At 41.9% G+C, this 20,640-nt stretch overlaps 1 protein-coding gene across 1 annotated transcript; it reads right to left on the bottom strand.

Moving 5' to 3' along the window:
* Nucleotides 1-765: 765 nt before the first annotated feature.
* Nucleotides 766-20,431, bottom strand: LOC119901098 (desmocollin-1-like). Its single transcript, XM_038716566.1, has 14 exons — nt 20,305-20,431; nt 16,277-17,120; nt 12,462-12,756; nt 11,242-11,361; nt 10,733-10,900; nt 8,546-8,727; nt 7,629-7,885; nt 7,381-7,517; nt 7,097-7,218; nt 4,767-4,884; nt 4,332-4,640; nt 3,990-4,182; nt 3,477-3,876; nt 766-2,441 (listed from the first exon to the last, which is right to left on the bottom strand). Exons 2-14 carry the CDS (start codon nt 16,943-16,945, stop codon nt 1,578-1,580), a joined length of 3,834 nt encoding a protein of 1,277 aa, XP_038572494.1. The 5' UTR covers nt 16,946-17,120; nt 20,305-20,431; the 3' UTR covers nt 766-1,577.
* Nucleotides 20,432-20,640: the final 209 nt, after the last annotated feature.

The following is a 20,640-nucleotide window of genomic DNA, read 5'->3' as shown; positions in this document are numbered from 1 at the left end:
GTTCTAACTTGTGTCTATATTTAGTTCATTGTTAAATTAAATCTGTTCCTGATCTCTAGGTGAAGATATGTCTTCTTCTTCTTAAGCTTTTGTACAATGATATTTCTGCAGCAGGCATTATTATGGCAGAAGATACCCACTGTGTACTGACAACATGCAGCATGGTGATGACTAGTCATCATTTGGCACTTCATGTAATATCCCTCTCCTTTTCCTCTGCATTTCATTTTCTTGCCTGAGGAGTCCAGCCATTTTTTCACCTCATTTTTCTTGTCAGGATGCCAAAGATTTCCTGTCAAAGTTTGTTTGAAAGCATCGCAATCTTATTAGAGCGTTGGCTGATTAAGACCTAAATTCCCACTGTAGAGGACAATAGAAAGCAGAAATAATTGCAGAAAGTCAAATACATTTCATCACATTATTGAAAATAATGTCATTATGTTAGTAACTCATCATTATACCTTCTGAATAATAAATGCAGTTTGAAATAACTATAGAAATGACTCATTGTCAAATGACAGATTGCCTGAATACCATTACACAATTTCAAAGTAAATATTTATTTTGCTGTTGCCTCTGTGTTCTGGGCTGATCACAAGAACAATGCCTGTGTGTCCCGCATCGCATAATGGCTTTTGCCTAATTTTGTCTCTTTAAAACGTGGGAGATAAATAAGCCTTTGGAGATAATTCTAGATGAGCAGACGCAAACACAATAGTGACTTATAAATAATCTTGTGTGGGTGAAATTATGGGGAGCGTTGTATATTGTAAGTCTGCAACACTTTAATGACTGAAAATGAAATGCTTATATTCCTGTGTGGATTCCAGTAAATGACCACTAAAGCAAATGTTGATATTTATCTACATATGGACATTATTTACTGTACTTTCACAACAGTACACAAATCTTTGACAGTGACAATCTAATCATTTCTAACTGTGTGCAAATTGCATAGCGAGCAGGTTTTGCTACCATAATGGTGACTACTTGCTGTAGTGAACTCTCTCTACAGAGCTACAGAATATAAATGTATACACTTAGACTCATGGGAGAGGCTCTGTGAACACGTGGCAGTGTAGGTCAACAGTCCTGTACGCTTGTGTGGTTTTAAAACTCTCCAATTCAGATGCAAATGTCGCATTCAAATTCCAAGTATGTCGAGTGAGCGTGCCCCTATTAAACTATCAATATTAAACATCACAATTCTGGTCAATATTTGATGAGGCCTATTTTCTAACAATGCAGCTTTCAGGGCTCTGAATCAAGTTAATCTTTCATAACTTTAGCTTTGAAAGCCCAAGTGCATTATTAATATCGGTTACAAGAGCAGTGTGAAAAGTGACAGATTCCATATGCATTTTATAAACATAGTGGAGGTGAAAACTATACGCTGTGCACGGATTCCACCATGAATCTTGACTATACTGTCATCCTCCTGGATTTCTCCTGGCAGGGGGTGGGGGGGGGACAAGAAGATTTCTGTCAGAGGCTGTGTGTTTTGTCACCCCCGCTGTGTTTAAAATCCATCACTGTCGACTGAGTTCTCCTCTCTCTAACTTTTCTTTTACTTCAGTCTAGAAATCCCATTTCTGCTGTTCTTTGTCCTCTTTTTGTTTATGAGTCTCATCGAGGGTAGCCTCTGCAGCCTCACCTCCCTCAGCCGCCCGTGTCTCTCCTCCTTCGCCCTCCTTCTCCTTCTCCCTCTCTCTGATGATCTGCACCAGCCTGTGAAACTTCTGGTTTAACTCCTCCATCCCTCCCACTGCCCTCCCGTCGTCCTTCTCTCCATCGCTCTCCAGTGAACTCAGTGACTCAGCCCTTGAATCACGGCCCTCAAACTCATAAGTCTGCACTGAGTCATAGGGCGGCTGCGACAGGTCAAAGGTGACCTGATCCAGACGGATATTCAGGAGGTCTTCCATGCGGAGAGGCTGCGGGTTGGCGGCCTCTGCTCTCACGGGCTCTGCTGCGCACACCCATCCTCTGTTGTTGCCAAACAACCCCCCAGGTAAGGACAACGGCTGTGGGGTCAAATCCTTTCTCTGGAGTCTGCACATGTTCAGTAGCTGCACTCCCACTGGGTACACCCCGCTGCCACTCGTCCCGTTCATACATGTCCCTCTGCTGTTTGGATTCAGCGAGCCCACAATGCTGTATGTGTCTCCTGTCAGGTAAACAGGAGGGTTTATACAGTTGATCTGACTGCCATTTGAATAATTTCGCTCTGAAACAGAGGGAATGGAGGAATCAGTATCAATGTCATCTAATGTGCAGCTGGTGGCTCCAGTGCTGATCTGAGTCTGCGATGACCCCGGTCGCCCCTCTTGCTGGTTTGACGAGGAGCTGGTGTGACTATGACATGAGGACTCATTTGGGTCACAGTGGGTCAGATCTGAAGCGTTGTTTGCTGGTGTCGAGTCGGTTTCTGTTCGGTTTATCTGTAAAAGAGAAGAAGGGAGATATTAGATTAATTCAGGCAGACAAGCAGGGATAATTGTATGGAAGCAAAGAAAGGCCATGAAGATTTTAATTTTTTAAGCTGAGAAATGGCTTATTGTGAAATTTAATCACTAATGAATACTTAATGTTGAAATTTAAATACCACTGAATTAACTCTATTTTTCTCTGAAAACCACCAGAAGTGATGCGGTTTAAATGAGATCATTTCAAGTTTCGCAACTTCAAAAACTTTTAATTGTGCTCATCTAAACTTCCTTGTCTTGGATCATGTGGCTTACAGAATTGAACCTGATTGGATGGAGGTCTCTTATCATATCCTTGGTAGAACGGATGTTTAAGTTTGAATATTTCATCATTTTATTTTGAACATTTAGGTCAGAAGCCCCCACCACAATCCGCTTAATTGCTTTCTGGAATAATCAATAAAGAGACCCTGTCTGAATTCAACCAATCAATTCTCGACTTGAATATAGGTTAGTGAATATTGGACCACCTGACTTTGAAATTGTGAAAACAAACCTTTAAGTAATTTTTCAAAATGACACCACTTAAATTACTGTCAATAACAGGGGTAAAAAAAACAGGGTAATTTCAATCACATAAATTAACATAATGGTTTTCAAATTTCCAATGTTATAAATTATATTGCATTAGAAATTAAATAAAAAAGGCTTCAGCTTCTTACTATGAGCGATGGGATACTAAAAGAACACTATGTATTTTACTGGAGTGGGCGGTACTTGGTTAAAATAGGCGATGTCACTTACTTCTGTGAATCAGAATCTGATGAAAGTTGGTGGGTTGTTCCAGTGACTGTAATCAAATCTGATTAAACCACCCTCCTGACTTCCTGATGAATCACACTGTTGCAAGTTTAGTCATGAATATTTTAGGCTATACGACAGGGAAACACTATTATTACACTTGCTTATATGATTCAAATCCTAATGGCCTGTCTTTGCTTAATAAGTGCTACATATTTGTATCTGATAGTATTAACACTATCATCTAACCGTGGCCTGATCCTGATTCTCTTTTGTGTCAGCTGTGTTTGCTTCACTGGCTTCATTTCTGTCTGGGATTTTGCTCTTTGCCAGCATGTGTTCTGCTTCGTAACTAGCAGAGCTCATCTCAGGAGAGCACAGCAGAGGATCAAAGGTGCTCTGGTTCGGGATGACAAGGGAATTGCCCATGTGACCTCCGGTCAGCCCATGGGTCAGCTGCGTTAGCTGCAGACCTGCCTCCAGCGGCCCAGCTGGATAATCTCTGAGAACAGGCAGCGTGTGGAAGCCGTAGCAGAGGCGCCCGTAGAGCGGAGCAGAGCCCGGCCTCTGCTGAGGGTCCAGGCCGGGACATGGGTTACGACTCCAGCTGTACGTCCTGGCCCTTGGCGGATTCTGCTGAGTGTACCATCTGTGCCAAGAGATAAATGTCAGAGAAGCACACAGTCACACACAAATATGCACAAGCTCCCATGAGCTACCATTGCAAGGACAAACTTTTTTTTTTTCCTCGGACCAGCTCACATGTTTCTGTTGTTGTGCATGTGCTGTATTCTGTGCATGCTCTGCAGCGCTGTAATGTCAAAAGCTGCGGTGTCTGCCTCCCCTCCCCCTTCGTCATCATAGGATATGATGTTCTCCCTGACATCATCCTCCTCGAAGGTTGAGTGGGAGTCTCGCTTCTGATGGCGCAATGACAGCGAGAGTGCACACACCACTAAAGGGCAAAGAGGAGACACATGACCACATACTCTTCAAACGTTTCAGAAGCAACCTGACACAACTGCTCAGCATCTTTAGCAAACAAAAGTCACAAACAACATATTTATAGTGCTTCAGAGGCTTCAGAGAACTGACCAAACCTACCCAGCAGAGTAGTGACACAGGCCAGCATGGCCAATAAGGTGACCAAGCTAAATATGAGAGAAGTGGAGGCAGACGGCATGGGGAGACAAACCATGTGTCTCTCCCATCTCCTGTCCCTCTGTCTCCCCCTATCCTCTGTCTGCATGCCCCCTCGCAGACAGGGACAAATGGTCACAGTAACTGTGCCAGTGTTGGTCAGACCCGAGGCCCCGTCGCGCAGCACAACTGGCACGTAGAGGGTGAGTAAGGATGAGGAGAAACCAGGGAGAGGCTCCAAGGCTGACTGGAGCACCAGGCTGGCTGTCACACCTGATAACGTGGCAAAAAACACACAAATCAACCGCGGTCACTGCACAACAATGGCGCACCAGTTTTGGCCAGTGTCCTGTTTCTGGATTGTGCATGAAATAGTAAAACACAGCCAATTTGTGCAACCTCCAGTTTCCCTGATGGTGAGGTTGAGGGCAGAGCTGGACTCTGGAGGGATGCTGAAGTGGACCGGGGTGTCCTGCCCTCCTTGGTCCTTGTCGATGGCTCGCAGAACCTGAACTACCTGTATAACACAGATCAGGGTGAAGTTAGTAAAACACACAATATATATATTGTTTTTTTCTCAGTTTTACCTTGTAAGGATCTGAATGTTATTGAAATGAAAGAATCTGCCGTATAAATTACTCTTTGGTGGAACTGCTGACATTTGCAGCACGTGATGAGGGGAAGTAGACATTGCTTAACTTGGGACATAAGGAGAGAAAGTTGGGATAAACTGTTATTTTATTGCAGAAACCAATTTAAAGTTGTAATCTGCCTTTTTAATACGATCTATTGTTACAATTTTTCTTTAGTAGGCATCCGATGTATTTACATTCTGTAATTACCTCTCTGTATAGAAATTTTCATTATTAGTGGAGTCTGCCACAAGGGATTCACAGTAAAAAATGCATGTAATCCAGCGTTACTGTTTTTAATTTGAAATCAGCCTCACTATCTACTGTTCACTCTCCTAAGGCTGTATCAGAGCTGTATTAAGTTACTGCTAATGCTAACCCAACATTTCCTACTGCTTCCCATTAAAAGCATTCAACTTTTTTTTATACCAATATTGCGATTGCGATTTAATATGCGATTAATTTTTAAGCTCTTTACCTTCTGTATTATTCAAAATGGACAAGCAGTAAATCAGTATATACTATGACCAACACAATATTAGATAGACAGAACTACACTGTTCTTTCTTGTGTTATGATGAATTAGGTAGAATTATTATTATGAGCAATGGTGGAGAAGATATATCAAATTATAATAATATGAGAAAGATAATTTAAGTCAAGTAATGGCATTAAATAATATGATATAATATCATCAGGTCGGCCTACCAACAGACCAGAAGAAAAACTAACTCAACACAGTGTGTTAGACAGTACATGCTCAATGCAAAACCCACAGTTCAACCACCAATTAATGCGTCCTTAGCTCAATTCAAATCTCCTAGGAGTCCATCTTTCTATATTCCAGTAAGCAAACAAAAAATACTCAGTTTGAGGTTCAGTTCAAAAGTTGGCCAGTTCGCCTCTCATGTTTAATAGACAAGCTTAGTAATTCTCCGACAACACCGGAGTCCCCCCGCAGTTACTGGCTGTAACTCAGGACAGACTGGGCCTCTTTCGGATATGTGAGTTTGGGTTGAAACGCCGTTTCACAGATATTTTCTGAGCAGACTGGTGGCTGTGTGTGTGACGCAGGCGCCGATCGCCACAATACGCTTACTTTACTACACGTGTATTTCTATTTCTGTTTTTTTATCTGCATTTTTCCTGTCCGTCAAAGCCGCGGATGGCCCAACGATTTCACCCCCCACCTCGTTACCCGCGGGTGCTACTTTCATTCCCTGTGTGACGTTTATGTAGTGTCAGCTTCTGTCAAGCTGAAGGCCATTGTACAACAAGAAGGCAAGGTACAGCGTAACGTGTAGACGAAGCATCAACTTCGTCTGCAGACTGCTTTCAGACTGCTTGGGTGTCATGTGACCATGAGTGTAATCGCAGCCTTTGCGATTAGAAAATCTCTTTTTATTACATCGCGATAATATCTCAAATGCAATTAATCGTGCAGCCCTACAGGAAACACAATGTATTTGTCACTGAGGTTAGCGCTAAAAATGATAAAAAATTCTGCAATGCATTGCAAAAATCTGTAAAACACTATGCAGTAATGCAGTACTGTACTTTATATAAAATATAGCTTACTTAAGTTCAAATTATAATTAGGCTATAGCCTAAAACAATATTGTGCTGTGAACAAATACAGTAATGTCAGTAGTGTAAATAGGCTCCTAAGCCTCAGTTTAGCAGTGATTTCAGTGCGTTTCAAAATTTTTAACAGGCCTGAAAATAAACTTTAGGCTATCAATGCTGAACTGGTAGCAGAGTTTTTTTTCCATATGTTGTTATGTATGAAAAGACACAAAATAAACACATAAGCGGACTACTTGATTACTATAAGCACATTATTGAAATAGTATTTGTATAGGAATGATTATGTCCCCCACTTTTTGACTCATAGGCGGTTGAACAGTTTGCACTGTATTTCAAAATGTAATGTAGACAAAGATGAGATGAGCTATACAAATTTCTAATCATGGACTGATTTAAAAACAGAAATCAAGTCAAAAATGACAAAGAAAAAATAGTCAGAGTGGATAAAAACAGGAATACATTGCATACAAGTTAACTGTAATATCAGGCAAAAACAAATGAAGAACGGACCTGACCGGGGGCACTGGAGTCGCATACAGACGTTGTATACTGCCTGTCCAACTCTGGTGCATTGTCATTCTGGTCTAGTGTCTCTATGGCAACCACAACCCTTGACACAAGATTTGGATTGTCTGAAAGAAAAGGAAACTGACACTAATGATAAAATTATCACTGAATGTCTATCATTTTTACTCCTCACTTTGTATTCTCAACTCCAGGTGGCACTTTTGGTGAAATATGACTCTGGTAAGCTCTGCTGCTCAAGGCGCCTGAGGGCAGAGGGGCTGACATACCCCTCTGTGTGGCGATGACTGTGATATTATGCCACTGCTCCTGCTCACGGTCCAACTCCATCACTGTGCTGATAAAGCCCGTGTCAGAGGCGATGCGGAACAGAGCCTCAGGGTCTGACTGGGGATCGATGGAGTACCTGAGATACAGAAACAGGCACGAGCCAGAACAGGAAGGAAAAAAGAACGTGAAGAGAGCCCTGAGTGAGCAAGCGAGAGGCTAAATGAGTGAGTGACAGTATAATAACCACCTGATATTGGTGCTTTGCCCTGTGTCTGGGTCCACAGCGTAGACCCGGCCAACAGAGCAGACAGGGGGGCAGTTCTCAGACACGTCCAGATGGTATCGAGCCTGGGAGAATCGCGGTGGCTCATCAGCATTAAGGACCATGACCCGGACTGTTGCCTGGTCCTTAAAGGGACCTTTCCTTAGGTACCGGGCATCTACTATAGGATTGGCAACTTCCACAGAGAAAGTGTATGAACTGCGGGTCTCATAATCCAGCAGCTGTTGGGTGAAGTGTAAAGCAGCCTCAGTCCATGGACTATGCTTTAGTGAAGGTCATCATAATCATACATGATTTATATGTACATTTCTTCCCACATAGAGTACTTCATTATTCATTTTATATACTTTTATCTCTCCATATAACTCACATACAATATTCCATTTTGGAGTTTCCTTTCTTACTTTTTTGGGTAATTAATCATCAGCCTCTTTTTACCTCATCCTCCGCAACCTTTTAATTAAAGATTTCACTGAGCAATAATTATCTTTGAATGCCCAGTGCTGTTAAACCCTTAAAAAGTAAAAAGGCAAATTCACACTGGCTGCCTTTAACATGGCCTACTCACTTCAAATGAGCTACAGTTTTTCACCAGCTGCTTATTAGTCCATTGTTATTCATTAATTGCTCGCATCGAGCCTTGGGAGTCTGAACCTGTCAGCAACAGAATGTGTCTGAGTGGAGTAATGAAATGTTTAAATGACCAAATAAAATTAATTTGCAGAACCAGAGAAAAGCAAGTTTATTTAATCTCCTGAAATTATGTGACCACTTAAGCGCAACCACCTACATGTGCCTTCAGATCCTCGGCTATTATGAAAACTCTTAATGAACTAAAGTTGCTTTACGCTCTGCGTGTGTCCCTGTGTCTCCTCACTCACCTTGTTCAGCACAATGACAGCCTCTTGGTCTCTTCCGGTTATATTGAATATTTCGGTCTCCTCAGAGTCCAGGATAGTGAACTCCAGCTGTGCATTTTCTCCCAGATCCGGATCAGTGGCAGTTAGACGGCCCACCTCCACACCTGGTGCTGCTAGCTCCGATACAGAGAATGACCACGCACCTGCAGGGAGAAAAACAATGAATATAATGGTTGTGAGCGCTGAATGTTGATGAGACTCCATGTGACAAAATAAACTACACACAGTACAGAAGGATGGTGTCTGGCTCAATTTTATTTCAAAGCACAGTTGTTATAAACGTAAATCAGTAAGGACAGGAGGAACAATTGAAGTGACCACATTTAAAGCCATTATTTCTGCCAAATGCTGTACATTTTAGACATTTTCACTTTTTCTGAGCTCAAATTATTAGTCAATCGACAAAAAATATCATTAGACACTGTATATATGTGGGTTTTGAAGATAAAACAAGCCATTTAAAGACATCCGTTTGGAGCTCAAACTACTCAAGTGTGAGGATTAGCTGCTTTGCTCCATTTAATGTCATTGTAAGTGGAATATCTTTAGTTTTTGAACTGTTGGTTCGATAAATTAAGCCATTGAATACTTTTGTTTCTTTTTCTACCATTGTTACTTTGGGATCTGGAAATTTATGACGGGCATTTTTAAAGACTAAATGGTTGATAAACAAAGCAATTGTTGTTAGATGTAGCCCTAGCTTCTTGTTTTTATCTCTAGACAAAAAAAGGTATCAACTCTATTAATCACATTACTAATGTCACATACAGTTGATAGAACTGTAAAGCTTCAATTTAACTGAAATCTGTCCCATTCTGTTTTAATGAATCAAGAGTTGTTTTTATTAAATGGAGAATTTAAGATGTGCTGAATTTGCTGTTTAGCAAGCATGAAAAGGCAGCCAGTGATCTGTAGCAGGTCATATCCTTTACTTGCCATCACAAGAGGACCTCTATGTCGCTTGTGACACGGCACAGCAACAAGCTGTAAATTCAGAGAAATGCTTTTATTCTAATCAGAGCACCGCTACCTTGCTGATTGTTAATCATTCAAATCCTCCACATTATGAAGAACAAAACCACGCCCGTCGCATACGCAGAGCATACTAAATGAGCTGTTTGCTTAAATTGTGGCATTATTGTCAAATGGAAAATAATGACCTAGGGTAAGACGGCCGGGGAAGGAAGATATAGTCAAATATCAATAAATAAATGACACTGCCGGCATTTGGAAATATTAAATTGCTTCTATAAAGCACTGTATTGCAGCACAATATATCAGCACAAAGAAAGGGGGCTTTAAGCATTAAGATGAATGGCAGTGAGCAGAGACTGTCAGGAAGAAGAAGTAAGGAAGAGGGGGAAAATAACAGAGGAGAGGTAATATATAGAGAAATGCAGTGTATGTCTCAAAGTGTTAGACACATTCTGCAGTGATTTTACTGTCTATTGAAGCAGAAAGCACTGAACTTTAAGATGAAATATTAATAGCGTGGAACAGGGAAAAGCTTGGATAAGAAAAAGCGGACATGATCTTTCACTCTTCTACGTCAAGGCACAGTCCATTTGAACCTCGGGGACCAAACGGGAGCGTTTATATGAATGTTAATGGCAGTCGTCTTGACAAAGGCGTATGTTATTCCCGCTGATGTTAAAAACAATGATTAGAAGAGTGCATAAAATAAAAGAGCAACGCTGGACTGACAAGCTGTTTAGCTACTTTGGAGCTTATATCTTAAACCTGTCAAGACGTCTAGGACCCAAAGGAGGAAAAAAATATCAGACTGCTGTCACAAATGCTGTTACAAGATGTTTCATCATTTTAATCTTTACTTACTCTCACACACACACACACACACACACACACACACACACACACACACACACACACACACACACACACACACAAGTTTAGTTATGTCACTTTTGGGGACATCACATAGACTTACATTAATTTCCCGGAGACTTACCACAACCCTAACCCTAACAACTACTTGCCTAGCCCTAACTGTAACCTGGCCCTAATGTGTCCCCAAAGGAAGCATAAGTCAGACCCATGCACACACACACCTACACACACACAGTCTACAGCTACAGAGATCGAAAGCAGCCAACAGTAAAGTGGTGATGTGATAACAGCGGTGCTTACTCCTTCTAAAGTGAGGGGGGTTGTCGTTAACATCACTCAGCTTCACAGTGACGGTCGTAGTCCCTGATAATCCGCCCAGATGCCCTCCCATGTCTTTGGCCTGGAGGATGACCAGATATTCATCCCGAGTTTCTCTGTCCATGTCAGGTACTGCTGTCCGCAGGACGCCTGGTAGAGAGGACAGCGGGACATGGAGCAAAAATCACAACAGCAACAGATTTCACAGTGACACAAGGTCTCTTCATATTACCATCAAAGTGAGTCAGATGCATACATTTTAGAATTAGGGCATTGAAAAACATATGACTCCAGGCCACTTCTGTTTCTGAACAAATCATATAAAATGTGAGTTAAAATAAATGTTCTTCTCCACGTTGGACATATGGTAGCAAGGACACATCATATGATTTCAAATCTGACCACTGGGATTAACTGTATAAAGTGTGATCATCAGCTGGAGAGGCACAGCTTAGAGAGGATGTGTGGTACGAGTGAGGCCGTGAACAGACCTGTCTGAGGATCCACAGAGAAATAGTCCTGGCCCTGAGTAATGGCATAAACCAGCCGGGCGCTGTTTCCATATGTTGGATCATCAGCATCTCTAGCTGTGACTTGGATTATGGACGTGCCTGTGAAAGAGAGGAAGCAGCAAAGGTGATAAGTCAAATGTACTCAAAGTATAGTAGTTAAAGCTGGTGACTGGCCCATAAGCTTAAAGTGATACTCCACATCATTATCATCATCATCATATTTTGAATATCAAGTACATCAGTATGATTAAAAGGATAAGGCAGTTCTCTGCTGTCCATCTGTACAAGCAGTATCTTCAAATCATAGATAAAATATGACATACATCACCATTTTCATGTCGAACAATTTCTCGCAGTCTATTTAGCCCCATTTTGGCAAAATTACGATTATTTGCATGATACTGAGAATATGTTTGCACAGTTGGGAGGTTGATTATGCTGCATGAACAGGCTGATTGACAGATTAGTCCGCAACTATTTTGATAATTAATTGTTTCTGTCATTTTTCCTGATGTGATGCTTTTCTTTATCATGTTTTGTAGTGCTGATAAAAAAAAACAACTTTCTGAATACATCTCATTGGGCTTCTAAAAGTTGTGATTGGCATGTTTCACAATTTTCTGACATTTTCTGACAAAAAAGAGAGATACTATCACAGATTATTTGGTAAAAAAAAAAGAATCACTTCTATAGATGTTTAAATATTTTTGTCAAGCTAGCTGTGTGGCTGAGATGTCATTGTCTGTCTGTTAGTCAGTCTCCCACTTTGGTCCACACTAAAATATTCCAACACCTGTTGGATGGATTCCCATGAAATTTGGTACAAAAAACCCAACTGTGGTTATCCCCTGGCCATTTTATCTAGTGCCATCATCAGGTCAAAATTTCAACATTTTTTAAATTTTCATATTCAGGACCAAGTGTTTGGTGCTAATTAGCAAATGTTAGCACACACATATTTCGACACCCTCATAAATTTCACAAGGGAACAAAAAAGTAGCATCCATGGATACTACTGTTAACAATCCCACAATGAATGCAGTGCTTTGAAAGTTACTGTTGTGCAACTACACCTGTCAGTGATGATGCAAAATTATGTCCGAAAATCTCAAGGGCTGCACCCCATGAAGGACAACACTACTAGAATTTTACAGCCACCTTTGAAGAGATATCACTTTAATGTTGTTTTAGTGCTGTACCTATGTTGGCCATCTCTGGTACCATGGCAACATAGGGTTCATTGGGGAAGACAGGCGGATTGTCATTGATGTCCTGCACTCTGATGATGAACTCAGATGAGGGCTCCAGGGCTCGGCCTGTCTGACGGTCTGTAGCTGTTGCAATGAGACGGTACTGGTCCTTCTCCTCGCGGTCTAGAGACTTGGTGACATGTATGTTGCCTGTGTTGCTGTCGATGACAAACACAGAGCCCACTCCCTCTCCCTCCAACATATACTTAGTGCGTCCGTCCCCTCTGTCCATATCTGTGTGCAGCTGGAAAATAAAAACATGCAGAGAGTAAATGACTGTGGCCCCTTCAGGCGACATCACTTTCAGACCCAGTGTGCTGATGCAGGTATCGCAAATAAGCGCTCATCTATTTGTATTTGAAGTGGGTGATTTATGTTAAGGTGGGAAGTGCTCAGTGAATTTTAATTGAATGGCACCAGGTGTGGAAGATACATATGGGACCAAGATGAGTACTGATGCATTCAGCTAATTAACTCACTGGACCATCCATGCCATTGGGGATTTGTTGAGGGCAATTCCACATTAACGTGGACATTGGCCCTGCAAATGTCCTACATGTATGTTCACAGATGCATTCGGCTAAGTGTCCATCTGCAAATCTTTCTGTCTCTTCTTCCATCTGTTTCTTCCTTTCCCCTTCTTGTAAATCCATCTGCCTGACTTCCCTGTACCTTTAAAACCACCTCTGATTCCAGTCCTAGTATCTCTCTCTTTTCATTAAGTTACCTCAGTTACACAGAATGCCCATCTGCTTGCAATTTCTCATTCCCCTCTCTCTCCCTCTGACTATCTGTTTTGCTCCCAAGTGCAAAGTACTCCTTTGGTATTTAATAGGTAAAAGGCCAAACACACAGAAATAGAAAACTAAAGAGATTACTCAGCCTTCATCACACTAAGCTTTCTGACCAGGAACCTTCACATCTCTCTACCCTTAAGGCACATCTGCACATGTTCATAATCCACAAGGCTTACTCACAACCTCTGTTGTGGACCTTAGATACTCACTAACTAAAGCCTCAATTTGAATTCAGCTGCAACAATGACTGTTTACACATTAACAAAGCAATTTCTGATGAATTATTTTGCAAGGCATATTCACTGTGTTAAATGGAATTTGTTTGGGTAACAGAGAAATACAGATATGTATTGCCTGTATAACGATAAGTGTAGAATTAGTCAAACCATTCGTGTGCTTAAGACAGATGCCCACTTGAAAGTATCTAACATAATGCATGTTAAAAACATATGTTCACCCACCCACCCACACACACACACACACACACACACATTGCATGGCATGCAGGCAGAGACCAGGGGAAAATATAAGATTAGTGAATAGTTATGTCTGTGTGTGTGTGTGTGTGTGTGGTGTGTATGTCTTGAAGGATAAAGTTGAGGATTATAGAAACTCGTGATAGCATACCATACAAATTGCTAGATAAGGGACTCAGGGTTTTTTATTCATCCCTACACCCACATCCCTCTCCCTCCTTTCTTCCTTAAAGCAAGCTTCGATTTTGATCCCACACTTCACCACGAGAGACATCTTTGTCGGAGTCTGTGCCTATCTCGCTCCCCTGCTCTTTGCCACCGCCCCCCCACTCCATCCTCTCTCTTTCTCTCCAGCCCTCCTCTCCTCACTGTCTAATTGCTGGCTCAGTCCTGCTGTGCTTCTGTCAGCATGGAAAAACACTCTCACGGTGGGGAAGAAATTTATCCGCCCTGTACAAACAAAGCTTGAAAAAGAGGAAATTGTCTCCTCCAATTCCTTTGTCACTTTCTCTCCTACTTTTTAATCTGATTTTCCCCCTCCTCTCGCTCATTCAGTACATCCACCTCTTGGTTTACATCTGCATCACACTGCAATCTTCACCCGCCAAATTCTTCCTTTTTTCACACGGGTTGAGGCACCTGTGATTTGAACGGTTAATAACTCACCTCAAACCTTGCACTAGCGGTGGGTTTTAAGAGATCATCTCTCTATTTTCAGCAAACAAACTGAGCTGCCTCTGAGAGAAAACTGTGCTTCCAACCCCCTTCCAATGCAGGGATGCTTTATCACATGAATATCAACATCAAAACTACGCTTGCAGAAGAATGAGCAGTCTTGTGTGTCTCCTGATTGCTTTAACACCCCTCCTTGACTGTATCAATAACAACCAGAGAGGAAGATTAAACATTTATGAGGTGTATACTGCACTGGTAAGAATCCAATCTAGACTGTCACTATAAAGTATACAGCTAGCTACAAAGTGGCTGGCAGCATTCCCTGTTAGCGTTACAGTTGATATAATCCTACTCTGAGTATACTGTAGCTGCCAGCAGCTGCATTAGTGCGGAGCGCCTGGCTGTGTAATGCTACAAGTAAACCCCTGGGATCTGAATGGTTCAGGTGTGCAGTGGATTAAATCATCTCAGACCTTTTCGTGTTGCGACACCGACAGCAATTGAAGGTTGCTGGTGTGGCGACTATAAAAACTCCAGTATGTGACATGACACGTGAACAGCTGCACAAGCACGGCTATTACATGGAGTTATATTTGTGCCTCGTTCCTGGGCGAGTGATGGGGCATTCTGGCTCATAAGTTCATATAATTATTGTAGGGAAACTATTATCACGCAAAGAAAATAAAACTATTTGTTCCTTAATATATGTATTTTGCTAATATCCACAATATCCACAGTGCACAATTAGCTCATTTGCCATCTGTCAGTGTCTCTGACACTCATTCAGTGTCTGTCTTGCTCTTAATGTCTCTGCTCTGTGCGCTCAGGTCGCCTGCACACTCACTCAGCTAGACCTGACCAGAACGCAAAGGGATTTTAGAGGCAGCGAAAATAAACGCTTTCTTTCTAAATGCACCGTTACAGTGGGCACCAGCTAATCAGAAAATGAAGAGCAGCTATTTACTAAATGGCTGTTTTGTCCTGCTTCTGATTGTTTGTACTATTATTGATTACTGGGGAGTAGGAAAGAACTGGAAGAATGGCAAGCAGGCACACAACAGGCACACATAATTAGTTCATAGTTTTAGTAATTTCCATCAGTGCTAGATTAGCTTGAAACCTAACCCAAAGCTATCTTGATAGGTAGCTAACTACCAGATAAACAATGGTTTGCTTTAACAGTGCCTGTAAATTTAAATAAATCTAAATTTAAGATATGCTTTTGTTGGACATGGTGTGCTACATCTCATTTAATAGACATGCTAAAAGGTGGTTAATAGTAATTAATAAAAATAATAATAGCTTTATTTGTATAGCACTTTTCAATACAGCTTTGTACATCTTTGTACACCACTGAACACATAGCTATGTATCTTATATTGCATTTCTGTCAATAGATCCTCAGAAATATTACACACTGAACCTTTAAGTGAGTGGGTATCATCTTTGAGTCCTGTATCCAGTTCTAATAATCCATCCATGGAGTGTGCAGGCAAACCTGATGCTGCGCACAGAGCAGAGACGCCGTGAGCTTGAACACACAGAGCAGAGTAAATGAAAGGCAAAATTACTCAAACTGAGTGAAAAAAGGCTATCATTATGAACTTATGTGGGCTATGGCACACAAACACATATTTATTGAGGACTGAATTTTGTTGGCACATATTATATTATTCTCTCTCTACAAAATAGATAAATAATATATTTTTCTGTGCTCAAAATGTCCCACGGCGTTCTAATGAATGATGCACAAATATAACTCCATACCACTAGAAACAGGTGATTCACATGCTGAGTGGTTGTGACAACAGCTTACCCGTCCAATGAGCACAGGCTCAGGCCCTCTGTACTCCTCGATCACAAAGAACTGGTTCCAGAGCCAGCTCCTCCGGCGGCGAGAGCGAGGCTCCACACGTGGCAGGTACAGCCCTGACCGACTGTCTTCAGATTCCATGACCCATTTAGAGCGGCCCCGTGTCCTCTCACGCAGAAAGTCACCGACACCTGTCTCCAAATGGAGCTCAGGCTGGAGAGCGTACTCCTTCTCTGAACTCGGCACTAGACTGTGAGCATTAATTACACCTTCAACCTCTCCATTAGACAAATTGCTTCTTTTCTCTGGGTTCAGAATGAGTTCAGGGCTATGTTTAGTTTTTAGGGACTTGGCCGCAGATTCTGGATGTTTAAGTTTGACTGTTTGCCCTGCTATGTTGCCCTTAAAGTCAAAATCATTAGGTTTTCTGTCATTTAGTCTAAAATCCGCATTTGGCAGGGTTCTTACATCATCCGTTGCATTCTGAAGCGGGCTTTCCAATTCTTTGAAACTGCCAAAAAAGTTTTCCATCGACTCTGGATGAGGTAAAACTTGTTGACTTTTGCTTGATAGTTCTTGCAAATCCGGCTCTTCCTCTGATGCAGCCACTGAAATGCCACTTCTTTCACCTTTACAGAATAAAAGAAGAAGAAGCACAATATGTGCTGCCATAGCTACGATGAACTGATCAGATTGTTTCAAAGAATTACTGTTGAATGGCTGATCAGATGCAGGTTTTCATGATGGTCCACCTTGTGTTCATCTCCTCCTGTTTCAGGTTCCTTCTCCCCAGAGCGAGTCTTCATTTTGCCTTCTTTTCTCACATTTTCCCCATTCAGTACACATGCTGTACAGGATGCAGGAGAGAAGACACAATTAGTGTGATCTTGACTGTATTCAAAATGGGAAAAGTGCTTGAAAATACAGAGGGGAAAAGAGTTGGCATCTTACTCATTGTCTTTGGAGGAAGTTTGATATTTTGAGACAAATGTGTGGATACATTTTTATCCGACTGTTTGTTGAACAGCTCTGTTTGCTAATCTGAGCTCTCTGCCAGCTGCTGTAAAAATAGCTGTGAGTTTAGCACAGAAACTATGCACATTACGGTCTGATAAGAAATTACCTAAAAAGGAGAATCCCCCTCATACCAGATGCTGTTATTCAAGTTATTCTCATTGCTGCTGTCATTGCTGTTGTTTGTGAATCCTGTTATTGATCACTCATGCATTTTAAGAGAATCAAGTGTGGTCTTAAAAATGTTCAATTATTTTGGAGCTTGAGGGCCTGGCGACGAGGTGGAGCTCAAGTACTTTACTATTCCTTGTCACACACAATTGCCTGGACATCAGGTGATTGATGTCATCCCTAAAGATGGTCTCCCCATGCCTCAATGCCCAGTAGTGGAAGAAGTTCCCCTTAAGAGATTAATTAAGACTCATAAATAATTTAATCAATGACTTGTCCTCATTTCCCAAAAGTTTAATGATCTGAGTTTCGTTAGTATTTGAGTCAGATCCCGGCCATTGATCTTTGAAATTTGATGTACTGAGAAGTGTCAGCAGCTTAACAAGAGTGGAACTGTGTAATCGCAGTTATTCCATCCCCGTTCCACCTGCATCCATCACTCTGCCTCACTATTTCCTGCAATGAATGTAAATTTTATGACATCTGTTTTTCACCTTTATGCACGCATGGAGGCAAGAATTATAACACACACACACACAAACACAACACACATAGTGAATGAGTCATTGGTACGCAGGGATGCTGTCTTCAAACTATTTTAAATAAAGTTTGTATGAATCTGTTTTGATTAAAAAAAAAGCGAAAGAAATCTCCATAAAAGAAAAGAACATAAATGACTCAGTGCAAACTGATATATTCTCTGGCCTCATCTGTGTTCTGACTAAATGAACGTGCAGTGAAACATGTGCTTTGATTACATTTAGATGCAAATAAGCACAGAGTGGGCCTACTGTATGGCACACGCATTTGATGGCACTATATAGTATGAACCATAACATTTTCGGATATATCCAAACTGATATGCTTCACGTGGAAGGAAGTACACATTGAAATGAAACCAATGTTCTTTTTCACTCCAGATACTGACCTACTTTCTAAAAAGTAGGCTTTTTAATTTGAGCATTTGATCATATAGTATAATAGTAATTACTACTTTCTTCTATTCATTTCTTCTTAAAAGGAAATTCATCCTTGATTTTTTTTTTGTATTTGCACACCAATTATACCAAGTCTTCCATACTGTTTGTAATGCCTCATGTTCACCATCTGCATCTGCTTACCATCATCTTAAATCAAGCAAAATACAAGAAGAGGTTCTTCCAAAACACTTTTGTCTCCCTCAGCCATTGTGTATTAGCATAGACTGGGCTCACGGCTTACATTTCTCTCTGCTAGATTTTCTCCAGAACCACATTGCCAGCAGTACATGTCACTCACTGTTGTTTGAAGTCTTTACAGTATGAGTGTGCATGAGATATGTGTGAAACGTAAGGCAGGGATAGAGGATGAAAGCGTGAGGACGATTTGCTGTTGCCGGCTCAGAATGGAATGATGAGTGGTGACATAGCTCTAAATTGCAAATCGCTGTTTCAGTCTCACTTCACTCTGCTAAGAGTCGCTTCACTGCAACAGGGCTACTTCATTTTTATTAAAAATAGCCTGTGCATGGCAGACCTTTTACATAGGGAAAAATGGGAGATGGAGGCAGAGAGGGAATGGGTGAGGGGGGTGGGGGTGATGGTGGTAGAAGCACATTGAGGGGGGCAGCCTGGCTGGCTTAAACGACTGAGACGTGGACAGATTCTGTTCCATTTGAGCATCTCTGGCTTTCTCTTCTCTTCTGCCATTCGTCTTAATGCTTTCAGAGCTCTCATCCATTCTCACCGCCTCTCTCCTGCTCCTTGCACAAATGGAAATCTCTTAAGTCTATCCAAATCAGGCTGTTGTGGAGAGGCCCACTGTACTCAGCACATCTGTCACCTCATTATATTCAAGGCTTGACACATCTCAACCTTAACTGATACCACAGCATAACAACTGTGCAAGTGTTCAGTCATGTACTTATTTGTCATTTTAAAATGCGTGTGGTTACAATGTGCTCTGTCTGTATCTGTGTGTGTATCTGTGTGAGAGATAATAATGTCTTCTTTGACATTACATCGCGTTGTAAACAGACAGACGGACGTTATATTTCTCAAAGCACATGATGCCTCTTTGCAGCTCCTTTTTTGTCTCTGTCACACACAAACCAGCGTGCACGCACGCACGCACGCACGCACACACACACACACACACACACACGCACACACACACATCTGGACTGCTTATTAGCATATCTAGCAGAGATACCCTAAACAGCCCGGAGCGTGACCTTGTCTTGTTAGAGGAGGCCAGAAAAATGACCTACTTGATGCATGTTAATGTGATTTACACACTTGGGCTAACTATTATAATGAATGCAGCGTCCCAAAATATGGCTGTCGGCTACTAACCACGGTCCAGCGACCCCCAAATCGGCGTACTCGCGTGTGAGTGCACGCGGCAGGTGAGTACGGCGCGCACCAACCGAGCGCGCGCTCACATACACAAACGGTACCTCGCCAGAAAATTAGAAGGGAAGCACAGCATTATCCGTACCATCTGTCAATGTTTGGCGCTCAGTTCAGTTACTCAAAACATGGGTTGCTTTTCCCAGTCCTTCTCCCAGCCGAGTATTATTTCACCTAAACAGCCCGCTCGTGGTAACATCTGCTCGTGGCAGGAGAAGGCGAAAGGTTTGCTCCTGCTTGATACGCGAACAGCTCCAAACTGACAGTGAAACAGTTGGAAGCCGCGCCAGCACCGAGGCTAAGCCCCCAAAATAGAAAAACTGAACGATAAAGTGGAGAGCCGTGGAGAGGAAACTTGTCACGTCTGTGTAGGAGTAGGCTACGAGGCGTCACTTAAATAAACTAGTGAATCGTGAAGATAAAGAAAGTCCTTTAGTGGAGAAGAATAGAGCTTACCGTGTGTTTGCAGCTCTGCTCTGCTGGTTCTCTGCCTTAACGGAGCTGAAATGATCCAACGTGGGAAAGGATGCCGAGGTTCATCTGAGCTCACCGTGAGGTCTGTCCACTTCTCCCTCTCTCTCTCTTTCTCTGCCTATCCCTCCCTCCCTTCCTTGGTGTCTCTCTCCCTCTCCATTAGTTTGAACTATCTCAGAAAGACGGTGGTCTCCCTAAAAGCCTGCTATTTTTGAGGATACATATAGTGACCACCACTACGTTGTCACACAGACACAGTGTGTACCCATACTGACAAATTGCTATTTTAGGTTGTCTCAGTTTGTTCTGCTTAAACCA

The sequence above is a fragment of the Micropterus salmoides genome, unplaced genomic scaffold (genome assembly GCF_014851395.1).
Source record: "Micropterus salmoides isolate LMB-PRFRI ecotype aquatic unplaced genomic scaffold, ASM1485139v1 Ms_hic_scaffold_13, whole genome shotgun sequence".
Taxonomy (NCBI): domain Eukaryota; kingdom Metazoa; phylum Chordata; class Actinopteri; order Centrarchiformes; family Centrarchidae; genus Micropterus; species Micropterus salmoides.
This window is presented reverse-complemented; position numbering and strand designations above follow the sequence as displayed.